This window comes from Lepisosteus oculatus, chromosome 14 (genome assembly GCF_040954835.1).
Source record: "Lepisosteus oculatus isolate fLepOcu1 chromosome 14, fLepOcu1.hap2, whole genome shotgun sequence".
NCBI classification, from domain to species: Eukaryota; Metazoa; Chordata; class Actinopteri; order Semionotiformes; family Lepisosteidae; genus Lepisosteus; species Lepisosteus oculatus.
Genome location: NC_090709.1, coordinates 27,584,840 through 27,604,586, shown reverse-complemented (window position 1 = coordinate 27,604,586; position 19,747 = coordinate 27,584,840). Strand labels below are relative to the sequence as shown.

Sequence of the window (19,747 nt, the reverse complement as noted above, 5' to 3'; positions counted from 1 at the left end):
GGCTTAGGGACCTATTATAGATGTTCAGGGAAATTCTTAGCAAAAGCCAAGCTTACTTTTACTTTTCATTGTCAGCCTGTCAGTCAAGTGAAGATCAATCAGATTCTTATCAGCGAGTAATCAGTTAGTAAGAAGTCTTCTTTTTTACTGCTTAAATGCTATATATAGCCTCTCCAGCACAGACTAGTTCAGTATTTAAAAAAATTGTTTTATTTTTTGGGGAAAGTGAAAAAACATTCCAGGTTATGTCTCCATATAATATACGCAGACATTTTTTGGATATTTGTTCAATCTGTCTCAAGTGTCTATCTAAGGTAGTAGACTCATAGGAAAAGGCTTATATTTTCATCTTTCTCAGAGTGCCTCAACATGAAAAAAAATAATTCTGAAGAAAGACAAATGAAATGTGTTATGCATATTTCTTTCGTGTGACTGTACACAGTAAGACATACAAGAAATCTGATGATTCAGGCTTTATAACCAAGATATTAGCTTCAATTCAAGCTCTGAACCAGCCGTAATCCTTCCAGCCATAAATTGCACTTGGATTCTGTGACAACATGATACTCTATCTTCAATAGAGTTGTTAGAAATCGGAATATTTTAATACTTATTTTCTTGTGATATCCACTGAAACCCAGCTCAATCAATATAAGACATTACTAATCATTAGTACAACTAAGAAGAGTGTTTTTATGGACCTAATAAAGCAGTTCCTTTTAATACTCTGCTCATGATGAAGGAAGTGCATCTATATCCATACATTCTGATATTGCCCACCAATCATTCATTTTCAAAAAAGAAATACATACAATTTTTGTTTCCTTAAGCTGTAGGATTTCATCATTCCCAGCTGTTTTAACTAATCTTTTGACTTGTCATGCAGATATTCTATATAGATAAACTATATAGATATAGTTTTTATCTCTGTTGCTCACAACTGCAAGAAAGGAGCTCTTACTGAATTAGAAGTACAGGTTTCACATCTGTGGTCAGGAGTGGATTAACCTGATGACTAAACACGGCATCTCTACAGAATGGGATGATTCGATTGAACAACATATGGAATCTCTTCTACAGTCATACTCAAATTTCAGGAAACATTTATCCCAGCTTTTTACCTGTTCAAATTAATGGGCTTAAGTCTTTAAGAAGGTACAAATATCACTTCTTACAATATTTTAACTTGTTTCCAGGTCCTGTTATTATATGTTTTGAATTTTAGTGTTTGTGTTTTATGTCCTACAATATGTATATGTTAAAAATCAAAAATTACTTTGAGTGGTTCCTACCTGAGCAGATCAGGGCAACATCCTGTCCAGTGTTGCAGCTGACTGTATGTGGAGAACTGCAGTTTACCAGGTGGGACTCATCCCCAGAGCACTGAATACCTGTCAGACACACAGCACTGTCACTGTCCCATACAGAGAGGAGTTATAGACTTGTACTACAGAGCACTGAATACCTGTCAGACACACAGCACTGTCCCCTGTCTCATACACAGAGGAGTTGGATATTTGCATCACAGAGCCACAGCCCAGCTGTCTGCAGACCACAGAGGCCTCTCTGTAGCCCCAGGAGTGCTGGAGGAGTCTCCCCCAGGTGCTGTTGTAGTGAACCTCCACCTGGCCATCACAGTGACTCTCTCCTCCTGACAGCCGGACTCCACCATCTAGAGCTGACAGAGAGGAACCTATAAAAATGAATCATAATGTTTACTGTCATTCTCACATCAGAATCATAAAACAGAAGGGTTATCGGGAACAACATTTTTTTTCATATAAAATTAGCATGACACATCCCAGTTTATTAAATCAGAACACATTGTTTTAAACATATTCCTAAGAATTTTAAAATGGTTAGAGACATTTGGTTGGACAAGTTCTAATCTCACACTTCCTCTCTGTTCAGTATAAATACTGGCTGGGTGCCCACAACTCTGCACATCTTTTCTAGTTTCCCTTCCTTCACTTCAACTGCATCCATGCAGCAGCTTCCTCATGAAGAGGATGTGCCAGTGCTGGGCAGGTCAGTTGAGCCCACGTGTGAGGGGATGGAGGGATTCTCAGCACCTCAGCAGGTGACTTGAACACTAGATGGTGCACAAACTGCAGTGTGGACATCTGTGGAGGAGAGGGCTGTGAATGAGGAATGTGAATGTGGACTGACTTGTGTGTTGATAACACAAGGAGGGTGGAGCTGGAATTAGCTGCAGGGCAGGCTCCTGTAGAACAGCATGAAGAGGTGGGTAATGGAAGGAAAAGAGAGGGGAGAAAAGGATGGAGGAAATGATGGAATGATGGGTGGTCTTGAGGTCTTGAGAAGTTGTGCTGGACCTCTGTGTAAATGAGAGAGGATTATGGGAATAAAGGTCTGAGTGAGAGGTGACCATGGTTGTGCTGGAAGTCAGGACAGTTTGAAAATGAAGGGAGGCTTGGTGATTCCAGTAAGAGGATTGCTTTCAGTGGCACTTTGAACTGCTGGACTGGTGTAGCTGAGTTGGAGGTAAATAGATTTGGCTGCTTTGTGAGTAATTGGGAGAGATTTCGATTTGACCTCCTACTGATCTTTTATTTGAAGCTTTATTAATTCTGAAAATAAAAATATATGTTAATTCTTACTAGAACAAATGATTCCAGTGTCCTGCCCGTGAGGGCAAGCTGCTCTGCCCCATGAAGAGACAGCACACTGAGAGAGATGGGTCTCGTTGCCCCGGCAGTCAAACACATCAACCCCTCTTGATCCACTGCCCTGTCCAAACCAGGCCTGTCCTGGAGCTGCTACAGCCTCCCCACAGCCCAGCTGCTGACAGAGAACAGTGGCATCTCTCAGGTCCCAGTACTGGTCACACACTGTCCTGTATTCACCGCGGTACTGCAGCTCCACCCGGCCAGAACAGGAGTCAGGGCCGCCCACCAGCCTGTAGCCACTGTATTCTGCAGACAGGACAGGAGCCATAGAGCATTAATACCTCTCTAGACTTTATAGAAAAGACAGGAGAGTCAGGAGCTGTACTGTATGAACGCAGTGCTCAATTATTTAAGTATTATAATGGTTGATTTTACAGTGTATTTATTGTCCAATAACATGTCATACTTACACATTATTATTGAATAATATTTTACTTTAATACACAAGAGTAATTATCTGTCACACTGTGACAAACAAAAATGAATCAAGCAATATGGAAATAACATGACCACAAGACCACTGCCTGCTGCAGCTCGCTGACAGATCCAAAGATATTAGCTTGGGGCCCAATATACAGTGCCCTGAAATGCAAAAGGCAAAAACATATGCTAATTAAAATGTCTAAAAAGTGGCAAAACATATTCTGAAAAGCAAGGACATGCAAACTAAAAAAGAAATCAGGTGCGACTAGTGCGATTCTGTCTTTAGGTATTTAATTAAACCAGATGATGACACAGTAGAACAGACAATACTCTCAACGTTAGTAGGCAAAGTTATGAGGAAGAGAAGTAATTAGCCCACACTGCTCAGAGTGAGAGTTGATTTACACAGCTGGGGATCAGTACAGACAGCATGTCTCTCACCTGTACAGGCCAGGCTGATGTCGTTTCTGTGAGAGCAGCTCTGATACTCCCTGGTTGAGGTGGGACAGTCGTGGATTCTGGTTTCATTTTCCTGACACTGGATCTCCTCTGTCCTGATCAGCCCCTGCCCCTCTCCGAAATGAGCCCCTCTCAGCAGCTCTGCTGGAAATCCACAGTCTAGTTGGCGACAGACGACCTCCGCGTCCTTCATGTCAAAGTCGGCCTCACAGATTGTACCCCAGGACGGCCATCGCAGAACCTCGACTCTGCCAGAGCACAGACTCCTGCCCCCTGCTAACCGCACTCCTGTACCTGAAGAGAAGTTGACACAAGACATTAACTAAGGTTCTTATTAGTTCCCTTTCTAGCATGTATTTCATCAAAAACACCAGAGTGAATCCTCTGTGTGCTTAAAGTGTCTCATACTGCTCTGGCGTGGTAGTTGTAATCTCAGTCTAGTTTTACAGTCAGGGACACATCCATCTATGTCCAGTACAATAGACTTGACCAGACATGTGACACAGGTATACACAAAGCATCTGACATATTGTAGCAGTATTAAAGCAAATTAATAGTTTGCATAACATGATTGTGATGCCCTGACGAGCCCCAATGCTCCTGCAATAAGTCCATCAAATTCCTCAACAATCAGCTTATCAGCCTCGTTAGGGGACCTTGCCAGCAGCCATATCACTCTGCAACTCACAACTCACAACTGGTAACCCACTGAAGCTAAGTAGGTGTGAGCCTGGTCAGCACCTGGATGAGAGACCTCTTGGGAAAAACTAAGCTTGCTGCTGGAAAAGGTGTTAGTGGGGACACTATACTGTAAAACAGTATAAAAGCCTGGCCTGTGTCCTGGAGCCTTCTAGATACTGTAAACAGATGCCATCCTTTGGATGAGACATAAAACTGAGGTACTGACTCTCTGTGGACATTAAAAATCCCAGGGCATTTCCTGAAAAGAGTAGGGGTGTAACCCTGGTGTCCTGGTCAGATTTCCCATTGTCCCTTACCAGTCATGGCCTCCTAATAACCCCCCTCTCGTAACTGGCTTCATCACTCTGCTCTCCTCCCCACTGATAGCTGATGTGTGGTGAGTGTTCTGGTGCACTATGGCTGCCGTCACATCATCCAGGTGAGGCTGCACATTGGTGGTGTAGGAAAGACCACATTACCTGTGCTATATAAGTGTAAGCAATTATTATTATTATTATTTAAGCAATGAGGAACCTTTCCTCGGGGCTCAGACATTGAGTCAATAACCCTACTGTGTTTGTTCTCTATTTCAGGTTTCCAGGAGGTAACTACAGTTTTTTCCCAGTTTCTGGTCACGGGCCTGCCATATCAAAGATACACTGAAGTAAATGTAAAGAGATAACTATGTGTAGATTTTCTGTATTAAATATTTTAATCCTAAACTGAAAACAGCTTGAAACCATCTTTGTTAGTCCATCTAAGAGTTTCTGTAGTTTTTCTAAATTACCAGACACATAAACTGTTAAATAAACTCAGTTTCATTTTTTAGATAAATTAATATAGGCAGGTAGGTGTAGCCACAGCACCCTTTCATCCAGGAGGGGGTGCAGAATGACAATCAGAGAGTTAGAGTACAAACTGAGATCTTAAGAGAGAAAGAAGGAGGGCTGAGATCTAGACAGACAGCAGGAGCACCTCATGAAGTCTCAACAGCAGTCAGAGAAACTGAAGTCTCATGCCGAGATCTATGATGAAAATGTAGCTTTAGCAACAATGAAGGTCATCAGATTATGTGTACAAGTTGTAAACAACCTGCATTCTGTAGCTCTTGTGCTGTGGTAGCTCATAAAACTGTTAGGTTTGGAGGTGGTTTGTTGGATTTAAATCTATACAAGTGAATCCAATTGACCTGCAATAAATGAAACTGTAAAGTTTAAATAATTTTGAGGCCTTATAGTGATTTTCATTATAACAGCGTAGCGGCGAGGCTTATTAATAAGAAAGAATTAAGTGTTCTGAGCTTTCCCAAATGAGGCTCCATCTCTGTTCATCTCTGTGGTGCAGCCACAGAGAAACTATTCATGCAGGCTGATTTAAGGTTTCCTTTGATAAGGGACAGCTCCCAAAGGGGGATGCACTTAGCTAAGCCTGGCTATCATGATCAATGGTCATCTATTGGCGCCTATCTGTCTAGGGAGTGCCAGATGGACATCTGGACTGCATTCCTAAGTGGCAGGAGTAAGTGACTCATATCTCACCTTGATCAACCAATCAGGGACTGGTAGGGCCGAGTAACCCACGTAGGACTCTGATGCCCATGGAACTTTCAGCCAATCAACGAGGTGAAGTTCCAACACAGAGAGCCTGTAGTGGACAATTCTGTGGACTTTTCTAAAGGGAATTCAAAGGAGAATTCCAGGGCAGGACGGCCCAGGAGCAGAAGGCTCCCAAGGGCAGGACATTCTCGCAGCGCGCCTCCTGACCATCCTGAGATTCAGCCCGGACAACCAAGGAATGGCCAGTGTGTCCGAGTGCCAGAACTTTCCTTTGTTCTAAGAGTCTAGAGGGGAGGTTGCCAGAGAGTAACCAGAGGATCCACCCGAGGTTAGCACCAGCAGCAGGCCTTGTGAACAGATCAGAACTGTGGACAGCTGAATAACTATTCAGAACTAGCTCTTCATCAGGAACGAACCGGTCCTCTTCCTGACTTGCTGGGACCCACAGTCATCTTTTCTGCTGTGCACAAACTTTGCTAGTTAAAGCCAACACTAACTAGCCGGTCAGTGAGCATCAGCAGCACACCGTCGCAAACCGCACAGCACAGCCTGGCACCTAGCCAGAGAGCGCGGATTGGACAGCAACAGCCGGCAACTGTTTCTTTGTGCCCGCAGGAGATCTGAATCCCCAGAGATTGGATGAGTATTCAACTTCAATGCATTACAGCTCGAGAATTCAATTGTTATCCCAACCAGCTGATATCAATTTAATTCCTAAGAGTTATGTACTTGTTTTGAGTATCTAATGTAGAAGTTATAACCAAGTTCATTTACGAAACAGTCTATATGAATGATATACTGAACATATGTCCTCTTGATGTGTAACTCTTCGTAACTGACTGAATATATACCTTTTGTATTCTGATAACCCTCTCGATAAGATCTGTTAGATTTACATGCATATTCTATGTATTAATAAATGTATCCTCGTGTATTAGTACCTGTGTGCGTGCGTTGTTTGAGTTATATCGCATGGTTGGATTCTAAAGCCATCAAAAGAATCAATTTTGTGATTTACTGCTACAATTAATAATTGTCCCAGTAAATGCCCAAACCCTACAGAACTGGTGCCTTCAGAGAGCACACTACAACAGCCTCTCCAATAAAAACATACCCACAAAAAATACAAAACAATCATGAAATTAGTTTGTTCCTTTTTCTTGGATATGATGCTGCCAGGGTGTTGAGGGTTTCTCAGATCTCTCAAGTTCCTTTCAACAGAAACAATTATTACTATAATATTAAAAATATTTGGTTTACAGTGATATTTTGCTGTTCTATGTACAAAAGGATTCAGTGTTTCTTATTTGCTATTTAATCCTAAAATTGCAGTGTGGGGTCTATTTCCAGCTCTTGAGTAAGTGTCAGAGACTCAGCTCTAGCTCCAGCAAATAAAGCATTTCAACTATCATATAATTATTGCTGCCCAGGATGTCCATAGATATTCATGAACTGATAAAAAGAGAACCACCCATGGAACAAGAGAATCAAGCAGGACCTCTGACCTGGGCACTGACAGACACTATGGACAAGACCAGGACTGTCACAGCCTGGCATTTCTGGAGCAGACCAGACCAGAGTGTCACGTTCGTTAACCCCTCGTCTTAAGGACTCTCCAGCCCTTCCTTGTTTCCTACTCACCCTCTGCACCTGCTCCCTGTTCCTGCCCCCTATTAAGTTCTCTTTAAAAGCTAGGCGCTAACTCTATTCCGGGGTCTGCATTGGTTTTCATACCAGGCGAGTCCAGGACCTGGAAGTACCTGGTCCTGTTAAGGTTTTAGTTCCTGTTTCCGTTCCCCAGCCAGTTTGACCCGATTCCTGTTTTTATTCAGTTTGTCTCAGATTGAAGCCCGGTTTTGGACTTTTGCCTCCGCTTGGATTCCCCCTTGGACTTATTTCTGGATTGTTTGCCTAGGCCACACCTCCCCTGAACACCAGCGCACCATGGACACGCCCCCTGTTTTCATTCCTGACACCCGGATGCTTTTTCCCTGTGTTTTTCCCACTCTACTCCGGATCGTGTTGTCTGCATAGGGTCCTGAAAGACCACTTTCGTAACAAGAGTTGTTCTCCACATAATATCAGATCACATCAAAACACTCACTGTTATGGAGTTCAGCTCTATTTATACACACCTGGGTTTTGTCATGGAAGCTGGGTTGGTCTCCCATAGAGGGTGGTGATTAGACCCTATGTGGGGCGGTGATTCAAGAAAAAGGACCATAGACAGGGTTTATTGGTGTTCACAGTTTCCAGCACCAGTTACATACAGATGCAGCCATTCAAAACAAGCAGGCGATACCGCATTATTTTGCGGTGCGCTTTACGCATTCTAGCGCGAGTTACTGTAAATTCTCCTATAATACCGCAAGTAAAATAATAGTATCCGGAATTTCCGCAAGGTGGGGCTAATAAAGCTCAACCTCTCATGTTTGAGCTGTCGCCATCAAAGTCTTTAACGAAGATATTACTAATAGTATTACTAATGAATGACCTTGGACAAGCTGTAAACTCAAAGTATCGCCCTGGTCCACATTCTTTTTTTCATTGACCGTCTTTGTAAAAGTAACACCACAGCATTTCGCAATCACACATTTGTTTCCAATCATGCAAAGTACAGTAATTTTTGAGAATCGATTCACCATGCCTTTCACATGCTCATAAAAGAGATTGATTTAGGAACATAAACATATTAATGTATGCAAACTGTAAGGTATACAGTATGTATATGTATATTTAATGTCTTTACTGTGCCCATTTAAGTATTGAATATTTATATGGAATTTTACCACTGAAGGGAAATCTTAGTAGCTGAGCATAAAAAGAATAGGAGCATACTGTAACGCGTGTGAAGGCCATAAACAATATTAATTTTGGAACTTAAACATACAGTATATGGCTGGTCTCGGTACTTTAAAGAAAACATACACAGCAGTATTCCATTTCTCCCCAAACATTTTAAGCATCGAAGTCTTTAACTAACGTGATACCGGAGTCAACAAGCATACTTTTAGAATTTGATTAAAAGGGAATATAATATGGAATCGCGTATCTAAAGAAATTAATAACGATATAATTATATTCGTGTACCGCAACACAAGAATAGTACACGCTGTACATTGTCTGTTGATAATGTTTCTGTAGTGCTTTTTCAGCCCTCCCCATGTGATGTTGCTGGTGGCGCTCTGGGTTAGGTTCCCATGCTGTGTGTTCAAATCCCACTGGAGCTGTTTCCCTGGCTCAGAGATTAAATAAAACTTCACTCACACCAAACAAATGTATATTTCTAAATATCACAACATGATCGAATTTAAGTCATTTTAATAACAATGAATAGTCACCTAGGCATTACAATATAAACATTTATATTGATTTAAATCGCCTTTATTTAAAACCCATAAATAAAGCTGATACTGTTTAGACTTGTAATTATTTAAAACTGTATTACAGCAGCACAATGCACAATGCAATGTAAATCGCTATCTTTGTCTTATGCGTAATAATGTTCACCTCTCTGTCCAGCAAATTAACAATAGTAATAATAATGAACTTTATTGTATATGGTGCCTTTAAAGCTGGCTCCTCAAAGCGCTTTACAGGATAAAAACAATAACAACAATAGTGTTAGGATGGGCAACCAATTTTTTTTTAAGAAATACAAAATGAGATATAATGAGGTGTTCCGGCTTAGACATTAACGAAGAGCATAACATGTGGGCGGCCAGCGGGAGTGCTGGCTGTGACGAATTAAACCGGTTTCACAGGTATTTTCAAAGTAGAAGGGGGCGAGATTTCCAGCGAAAGACACCTCCCCCCCCCCCTCCAAAACCAAGGAAGTACAGTACTTACTGGTTAAGAAAGCTAGGCTCCTCAATGAAATCGCTTTAACATGCTAATGCGTTGGTGTAACAGTCCGGGCTTGGCAAGCTTCTAATGTCAACCTGACTACGGCGAAAGGAACCCTTCTTTCATTGGAAGACAATGAACATATTCTAGCCCTAAATGAATTAATAGCAAACATGGTTTACATAAAATACATTTTTCCAAGAAAGTTTAGCCTTTGTCACTAATGAAACCACTAAATAAAGACATAAATAAAGAAATCTTAAGATTTTTTAAATACATGACTTTGCTAAAATTTATTTAAAAATAAAAACGATTACAAACGCCAGCGGAGAGAGAGAACAGGGGAGGGATGTAGGTTTTGCATAAGGGGCGGGGCTATGGAAATGAAGTCTATTTGGGAATGTGGAGTTACATGTTCTGGCTGTTTGTGAATTATCGTTGTTGAGTATGGAGTGTTGAGGCAAAATGCAATTTAGCGCTTTCTGGCAAGACCCCCAAATTAATAATGTAACATGCTATTGTTTGTGCATGAACATAGTTACTGTATACTGTTATTTCTTTAGATACGCGATTCCATGTTATTTTTGAATCCCTGGCGGGACTGGGAATCCATAAGAATTGAGTAATAGGTTTCATTGCGCTTTGACAGATCGTCTTTAAATCAATTGTTGATTTAAAGGTTGACAGTAAATGTTTATATTGTAACGCATACTGTACAGCCTCTATTTCTCTATAAAAATCTAAAAGATTGTTTGCGCAGCCTAAGAGGGGGGCGAATGCACTACAATAGATTAGCATACTGTAGAGGAACACAGTATAGGCATCGTTGATATGAGGACTTTTGAAACCAAATTTCCCAAATTTAATGTGTGCTTTCTATGTTTATTGTCAATTGATTGTCCATAATATTGCTATTCTAAGCAAGGAGCACTTCACGCTGCCTGCTGTGGGAAGAGTTGGCTTATTCCTTCCCTGCCAGGCCCTCGTCGACACCGGTTTGACCATCACCCAGCTGCGGCCTGGTGTTTACACTATTTTATTATAACATTTATATTGATTTAAATCGCGTCTTGATTTAAATCGCAAACGCGTGTTTAGTTATATGTTTTTTTTAATTGTAATCAGACAAATGCAACATAAATTGATACAGTATCTTTGTCTTCTAAGTATCTTAATAAACTTTCAGCATAGCTTTCTCCCCGTTTAGATTTATTTTTCTTGGGATTTTGGGATCAAACGTGGAAGGATTAGATTGTAATCGTTTTTATTTTTTAAATACGTTTTAGAAAAGTGTAATCTATACTAAAAAGCTGTACACCACCTGCTATACAGATACATATTGTAATACTTTCGGGTTTGGATAGGACGGACACAAGAACTCAGACTTGCGGAGTTAAAGCAAGTTAAAGCCTTTATTTTTCTTCTCCGTCACCACCTGCTAGCCCGGCTCTCCCGCGCCCCCGTCCTCCAACAGCGCGAACCAACACACCGCCCGCGTGCCCGAGAGAGAGAGAAAAGAGAGAGAGAGTAAGACCCAGGGGTGCAGAAGCAGGGAACTATTTACAAGGAAAACGGATACCTCCCCAGACTGTACGCCTGCTTCACACTGCAGCACTGGTCGGCGGCCTTCCTAAACCCCGCCCTGACCACTTTCACTCCTGTCCTGCTCTTCCCCGTGCACCCAGGCCGGGCGCTCATCGGTCTTTGCCCGGGGCAAATGTATATTTAGATATTTAGACCTGGCGCGGCACCGAGAGAGCGTCTGCATTTATAACTTAGTTTTTAAAATTAGTCAAGCAATATGAAGCATCTCCTTTTACTTTTAAGTCCCTTAATTATCATTGAGCACAGCTTTCTCACCACTTAGATTACTTCTTGATACCATCCCTACACAAAGCAGAAACTTCTTGTATTTTCCGATGACATACAACAGATTTTGTTACGTTATACGTTTTAGGAACGTTTCATCTATACAAACACCACAAAACTATTCTCGATTGTATTTCTGAATGTTATGTTACACTTACAGTAGTTCACTGTTTTAAATAAATCTAATTAAGAAAGTTAGGTGTAAACACTTTAGATCTTTTTTTCTGAACCAGGGAAAATCTGATCATGTTTCTCTATAACAAGTTTGTCACTAGTATACTTTTAACACAGTCTTTGCTGTGCTCTTGAGGATCCTTGTGATATTTCGAGCTCTGGTTGAATGATAAGTGTCGCAGTTTAAATAATAGTTTAAATAATTTCGTAGTTTATGAAACGCTCTGTTAAAAGCAAGGGAGTTTTTATGTCCATTACAGTAAAAGAAAATGCCTGAAAAAGTAGGGCTTGGACAGATTCCAAGTGCATTTTTGCAATTTACGTTGCATTGTGCATTGTGCTGCTGTAATACAGTTTAAAATAATTAAAAGTCTAAACAGTATCAGCTTTATTTATGGGTTGCAATTTAAAAAAAAGTCAAAAACCGCACTCAAAATGGAATTAAGAGCTTTCTGGCAAGAGGAGACACCCAAATTAATAATGTAACATGCCACTGTTTGTGCATGAACAAGGTTATACTGCTATTTCCTTAGATACACAATTAAAAAAATATATATATTTTTTTAATCTCCGGTGGAACCGGGCATCTATAAGAATCAAGTTATAGGTTTATTCCATGCTGAAAAAAAGAAGAAAGAAACACATTCCATAAGAATCAGCGCTTTTATATATTGCCTTTAAAGGTGGCTTCCCAAACAAACGCAAACATGTTTTTAATAAAAATGCTTTTATTCACTCATAATCTGACAACTTCAGGAAGACTAAAGAAGGACTAAAGGAATTGTCATCTGTTGTTGAAGCTCTGTGAGCTCGGTGACTTTGAGACCACTTGTTATTCCAGGTTGTTTGAATCTTAGTAGCTGAGCATAAAAAGAATAGGAGCATACTGTAACGCGTGTGAAGGCCATAAACGATATTAATTTTGGAACATAAACATACAGTATATGGCTGGTCTTAGTACTTTAAAGAAAAAATACACACCAGTATTCCATTTCTCCCTAAACATTTTAAGCATCGAAGTCTTTAACTAAAGAGATACCGTAGTCAACAAGCATACTTTTAGAATTTGATTAAAAGGGAATATAATATGGAATCGCGTATCTAACGAAATTAATAACGATATAATTATATTCATGTACCGCAACACAAGAATAGTACACGCTGTACATTGTCTGTCGATAATGTTTCTGTAGTGCTTTTTCAGCAGTTTGCATGTGACCTTGCCGGTGGCACTGTGTGTTAGGTTCCTGACTCCCATGTCACATGATCTGTGATTGAATCCCACTAAAACTATGACTCATCTTTTAACAAACATTTCTTTGAAAAAATGAAACGTTTCCCTTGGTCAGAGATATAAATATATAATATATAAATAAATTAAATTTAACTAACATGTGAAATAGCGTGTGAAAAAGTGGTAGTTTTAAGCTTTTCTGCTAATATAATATGGAATCGCGTATCTAAAGAATTTAATAACGATATGATTATATTCGTGTACTGCGACATGGCTGTGTAGGGCTGTTTCGCCTCTCTCTTCATGCGACTGTACCAGGAAGAGGATTTATTTCTATTCTAAACGTGTATTTTAAAAGTTTAAGAAGTAAAAACCTTACAGCGTACACAGATCTCTAAACTGATCAGGATCGTTATCTTTGTCTTATGCATAATAATGTTCACCGCTCTGTCCAGCAAATTAATAATAAACTTTATTTTATATAGCGTTTTAAACGAATAAGTAATTAGATTGCTCATAAACCTAATCAGTTGCTTTTTCTTTTTATTTAGGCTCAGATTTCAACTATAGATCGTATTATTAATAACCATAATAACAACCAACCAACAAAAACAACCATATAAACATAATACCAACCAAAAACATAGATAACGACCACAATACAAAATCAAATATATCAAACCATTATACTCTCGCAAATTCCTCCAATTATCATAATCCCGCCCCTTATGCAAAACCAAACCCTCCTCCCATCCCAGTTTATCCTCTTTATCATAAACAAAATCCACCTCAATTTTCAACATAAAGCATTACACAAAATCAATACCTCAAGACTCCATACTCAACAACGATAATTCACAAACAGCCAGAACATGTAACTCCACATTCCCAAACAGACCATAGCCCCGCCCCTTATGCAAAACCAACACCCCTCCCCTGTTCTCTCTCTCCCCTGGCATTTGTAATCGTTTTTATTATCAAATAAATTTTAGCAAAGTCATGTATTTTAAAAATCTTAAGATTTTTATATTTATGTCTTTATTTAGTGGTTTCATTAGTGACAAAGGCTAAAAGGGCTTTTATGTAAACCATGTTTGCTATTAATTCATTCAGGGCTAAAGTATGTTCATTGTCTTCAAATGAAAGAAGGGTTCCTTTCGCCATGGTCGGGTTGAAATTAGAAGCTTGCCACGCCCGGACTGTTACACCAACGCATTAGCATGTTAAAGCGATTTCATTGAGGAGCCTCGCCTTTCTTAACTAGTACTGTACTTACTGGGATTTTGGGTGGAGGTGTCTTTCGCTAGAAATCTCGCCTGCTTCTACTTTACGAGTACAACCCCCTCTCTGCCGGAGTGCTGGCTGTGACGAATTAAACCAGTTTCACAGGTATTTTTAAAGTAGGAAGTACAGTGTTAACTGGTAGCTAGGCTCCTCAATGAAATCGCTTTAACATGCTAATGCGTTGATGTAACAGTCCGGGAGTGGCAAGCTTCCAATGTCAACTCGACTCGATTGGAAGACAATGAACGTATTTTAGCCCTAAATGAATTAATAGCAAACATGGTTTACATAAAATACATTTTTCCAAGAAAGTTTATAATAATACGATCTATAGTTGAAATCTGAGCCTAAATATAAAGGAAAAGCATTTTCAGAGAGCAATCACGCTGTATTTATGTAGAAAAAGCGATTAGGTTTATGAGCAATCTAATTACCTATTCGCTTAAAACGCTATATAAAATAAAGTTTATTTAGAGATGAATGATAAGTGTCGCAGTTTAAATAATTTTCGTAGGAGGGCTTGGACAGAATCCAAGTGCATTTTTGTAATTTACGTTGCATTGTCCAATGTGCTGTTGTAATACAGTTTAGAATACAGTTAGTCTAAGCTTTATCAGCTTTATTTATGGGTTGCAATTTAGAAAAAGTCAAAAACCGCACTCAAAATGCAATTTAGAGCTTTCTGGCAAGGGGAGACACCCAAATTATAATGTAACATGCCACTGTTTGTGCATGAACAAAGTTATACTGCAATTTTCCTTAGATACGCGATTAAAAAAAATAAAATTTTTGAATCCCCGGCGGAACACACTCCATAAGAATCAGCGCTTTTATACAGTATATCGCCTTTAAACACCCGAAATCAAAACGTGATTTAAATCAATATAAATGTTTATTTTGTAACGCATAGGTGACTATTCATTGTTATTAAAAAGACTTAAATTCGATCATGTTGTGATATTTAGAAATATAAATTTGTTTGGTGCGAGTGAGGTTTTATTTAATCTCTGACCAAGGGAAAAGTTTCATTTTTTCAAAGAAATGTTTGTTAAAAAATAAAGTCATAGTTCCATGGGATTCAATCACAGACCATGTGACATGGGAGTCAGGAAACTAACACACAGCACCACCAGATTTGATAACACTATAAAAATGTTATAAAATAATGTGACTAGGCACAGAACAAGTTTACAGCACAGTACAATAATAAATGCTGACCATGACTTTAGAAGCATAAATTACCTTACACTCAATTTAAACACAAGCTGTCTTTAGCCCTCTAAGCTGGTTCATACAGAAATGTAGAGATTCAGGCTCAGAACACACAGCTTCATTAGCGAATACATATGCAGGACAACTAGAGAAGACGTTTTACAGAGGATGGATTTTTAGAAACATCCCATCAGTGACATCACTGAAGTCAACTCCTAGGTACTGTAACTGTCGTGTGGATAGTTTCACAAGAATCAGACAAAGGTTTAAGCATCGCTTGTTCTAGATAAAACTGCAAAAAAAAACAACAACCCATAATGTACTTCTTAGCGGCTCTGTTTGCCCAAATCATATATTCACAACGTGAAATTTAGAAAATAATATTACGTAACCAAAATCCGCAATATGGAAACAGAACCTGTGTAATTGTTGATAGATGATGTACTCGTAACATTTTTACAAGACGAACTACAACATTTAAAAAATGACTTGTATGTACTTGATATCTCTAATCAATCCACGGCGACATTGTTAAAGCAGAGTCCCAGCACAAAACGAAACTAAAATGCCCTGGGCATACCGTTTCGCGTGTCTTATTAGTTGCTCAAAAGTAATTTGACCGTATGAAATGCATAATATAAACCTAGAAACATATACGTGAGCAGTATTTACGTAGTATCGGTGTTAAGACATACCTCTCAAATACTGTAAATCAAGTTAAAAATATCTCAAGACCGATTCTGGTCATAATGAAACCATGTTTCGTGTATGTTTTCTTTAAAGTACCGAGACCAGCCATATACTTTATGTTTATTTTCCAAAATTAATATCGTTTATGGCCTTCACACGCGTTGCAGTATGCTCCTATTCTTTTTATGCTCAGCTACTAAGATTTCCCTTCAGTGGTAAAATTCCATATGAATATTCAATACTTAAACGGGCACAGTTAAGACATTAAATATACATATACATACTGTATACAGTACAGTTTGCATACGGTAATATGTTTATGTTCCTAAATCAATCTCTTTTATGAGCATGTGAAAGGCATGGTAAATCGATTCTCAAAAATTACTGTACTTTGCATGATTGGAAAAAAATGCGTGATTGCGAAATGCTGTGGTGTTACTTTTACAAAGACGGTCAATGAAAAAAGGAATGTGGACCAGGGCAATACTTTGAGTTTACACTTACAGCTTGTCCAAGGTCATTCATTATTAATACTATTAGTAATATCTTCGTTAAAGACTTTGATGGCGACAGCTCAAACATGAGAGGTTGAGCTTTATTAGCTCCACCTTGCGGAAATTCCGGATACTATTATTTTGCTAGCGGTATTTACCGGTAACTCGCGGTAGACTGCGTACAGCGTACCGGAAAATAATGCGGTATCGCCCGCGCATTTTGAATGGCTGCATCTGTAGCCCATATTGCAATATGGCAGTGAGGTTAGACGCAAATATGAATCACTGGATTACTCTAATAAGCCCAACAAAACTGTTTTAGTTATTTTTTTATATCCAGTGTTGTACTGAGAGTTCATCTTTCAATTACATTCATGTGAACCAGAATGACATTCACTACTCTCTGAGTGAGAATAATCTCCTAGGCCAGCGGGTACTGCAGCTGAACACACAGTGCACTGCAGCACTGAGCTCCACAACACTGAGCCCACAATACCATTAAAACACAACTGATACTGACCATATCCACTGACAATTGACACCACAATACCATTAAAACACAACTGAAACTGACCAGATCTACTGAAAGCTGAGACTGACCTGACACCAGGAGAGCAGACATTTCACCCCACAGCACACTGGAACCCCAGCAGACTCTCTACTCACCAGTGTTAAAAATTGAAAGACACAGTGAAATAGATGCAGACACACTAACTGTCCTGTACAGACAGGATGAGCTATTGTTTCAGACAGACAGAGGCTTCCTGTTTTCGTGCTGCAGAGACACACAGATAAGAGAAGAGTTTTCTCAAACTGAAGAGTGCAGTTTCTGAATATGCAATATGTCTACAATATATTTATTAATTACATCAATTACATTGATTACATCATATTTATGTAATCTATGCATTTCTTATAGTTATGTGCACTATATAAATAATAGTATATAATGCATTTAAAAAAAAAATGTTAATTATCTGGTTCATTGTTATCATTGTTAAAAATAGCTATAGAGAGAGGGAGTAGTAAAGTGGAGAACAAGACTACTTGAGAAATGAAAAGGGTTGATAATTTACATTGTTTGGTGGACAGACTGGACTTGTAACCCAAGTCACTACTCTGAAACACTTGACATACAGATCCAGGGTCCGGGATTTTGATTTGTTCAGTTCAATCAATCGTTCATTTTACTGTCTTATGATATGAATTCTTGTGCTTTGATCTTGCTTTTAGTGAAAGAGTGTCTTCTTCCTCCCTGAGAGACAGCAGACAGGAGGCGTTTGTCCTGCTGTAGCTCTCAGACAGTCTGAGTCTCAGACAGAGTCTCCTGTCTGAGAGAGTCTCCTGTCTTCTGTATTTGTACCTCTGGTCCCCACACAGGTAGAAAGACATGATGATGGACTCTAGATCAGTGGAGGAGTTTTATTGTTCTCAGTGCTGGAGGCTGAAAAAATGTGATGTCTCCTACCTGAACACCTCACTCCAGCATCCACATTGTGAGGGAGATTTAACTGTTTTGCTTCTTGTTTTCCACATTCCCTCAGCCCAGATTCTGAACCGCTGCAGGAGACTGAGTGCCACAGGACTGATCCAGACCCTTGTCCAAAGTGAGCACCTCCTAGTGCTGAAAGAGCAGATCCACAGCCTAGGTGTCTGCACACCACTGTAGCATCACTGATATCCCAGTTATTACTGTACACTGTCCCCCACTCTCCTTTATAGTGAATCTCCACTGTCCCCTCACAGGGACTGGCTCCATTCACCAGCCTCACATCAGCTCTGCCTGGAGAGAGAGAAACGCTACACATTACATTAAAATCACAACCTTTATTTTTATTTTCTTTTACCTGTATGACTGGATTGCGGGTGAACAAGAGACCATCTTACCTTTCACTCCACAAACCTGTGTTCACATCCTGACTGTGTGTGAGATACTAGAGAGTCTAGCAACACAGTGACTGTATGTGAGACATTGGAGAATCGAGCAGTACAGTGAGTGAGTGTGAGACAATGTGCCTACAGAGGGCTGGGACTTGTATTCTCGCTTTTTTTGGAGGTGTGGTCACTACAGTGGTCAGCTGCTGTGGTGTGAGAAAGCTGAATCTGTTCCAGTCTGTTGTATCTGTGCATCAGAGTCCCACATTTAAGAACTGCATGATAAGACTGACCACTAGTCTATATCAGTACTGATAGTACTGATGAGTCACCTCATCAGTAGGTTGACACAGCACATTTGTTATGTATCAGTTACGTTTAATGTTTTGTGCTTATGCATTGTGTTCTGATTTTGTTCTGAGACATTCTAAATAGTAATTAGAAATGAAAGCTCTAGCCAAATTGATAGGAAACGATTCCACAACCCTTACAAATAGTTAATTGCAATTGTGGGTGTAACCATTTGCCTTCCAAATTACACAATAAGTTAATTGATAATTGTTGATCTTTAATGATTTCAAAATAAAATTAGCTGCTCTTCTTTATCTCAATGCACAGATTCAGTCATCTTCAGGTTTTTGGTATGTTGTGGGAAAATTCTGCTAAGAGGTGTGATGGGTTAATTTTGTAGAATAGGTTGTTCACTGGGTTTTGGAAAGAGGGAGGGTCTTTAGAAGAGCTCTTTAAGGCTTTTTTTTTTCCCTTTGTTGCTTTTAAAGAGGGCAAGATGTCAGTTGATGTAGGAGTGAGAACTGTGATTCTCACTGAAGAGTGGAAAGAATGCCAAAGCAGTCAGACTGAGTTGATCTCTCAAAGAACGATTTTACAGAAGGATCTGGGTGTTTAGGTAGAGGAGGTGATTATTTTTATTCTGCCTGGCTGTAGTTTCACTTTTGTCTGCTTGCTCAGCCTGCTTTACTCAGACCTCCTGGCTCCGGGCCACTTCTACCAGTGCAATGCAACAGATAACACAGTAAAAATATTTTATTAAACTAATGAAAAACCTTCATACAGACCAAATGAATCCTACCTGAGCAGAGCAGTGACACTTCCTGTCCAGCACTACAGTTGACTGTCTGTGGAGAGCTGCAGTTCACCAAGTGAGACTCGTTACCAGAGCACTGAATACCTGTCAGACACAGAACACTCTCACTGTCCCATACAGAAAGGAGTTATAGACTTGAACTACACAGCACTGAA

General features: G+C 39.7%; 1 protein-coding gene across 1 annotated transcript in view; it reads right to left on the bottom strand.

The window, feature by feature from the left end:
* Positions 1-17,257, bottom strand: part of LOC138243016 (antigen WC1.1-like) — a 32,447-nt gene extending 15,190 nt beyond the window's left edge. Inside the window, exons 1-5 of the mRNA XM_069198512.1 lie at positions 17,213-17,257; positions 3,555-3,866; positions 2,622-2,936; positions 1,466-1,693; positions 1,293-1,391 (exon numbers count right to left, since the gene is read on the bottom strand). Of these exons, the coding sequence (XP_069054613.1) occupies positions 1,293-1,391; positions 1,466-1,693; positions 2,622-2,936; positions 3,555-3,866; positions 17,213-17,234 (976 nt within the window). The 5' untranslated portion in view covers positions 17,235-17,257. The remainder of the gene's footprint in view (positions 1-1,292; positions 1,392-1,465; positions 1,694-2,621; positions 2,937-3,554; positions 3,867-17,212) is intronic.
* Positions 17,258-19,747: the final 2,490 nt, after the last annotated feature.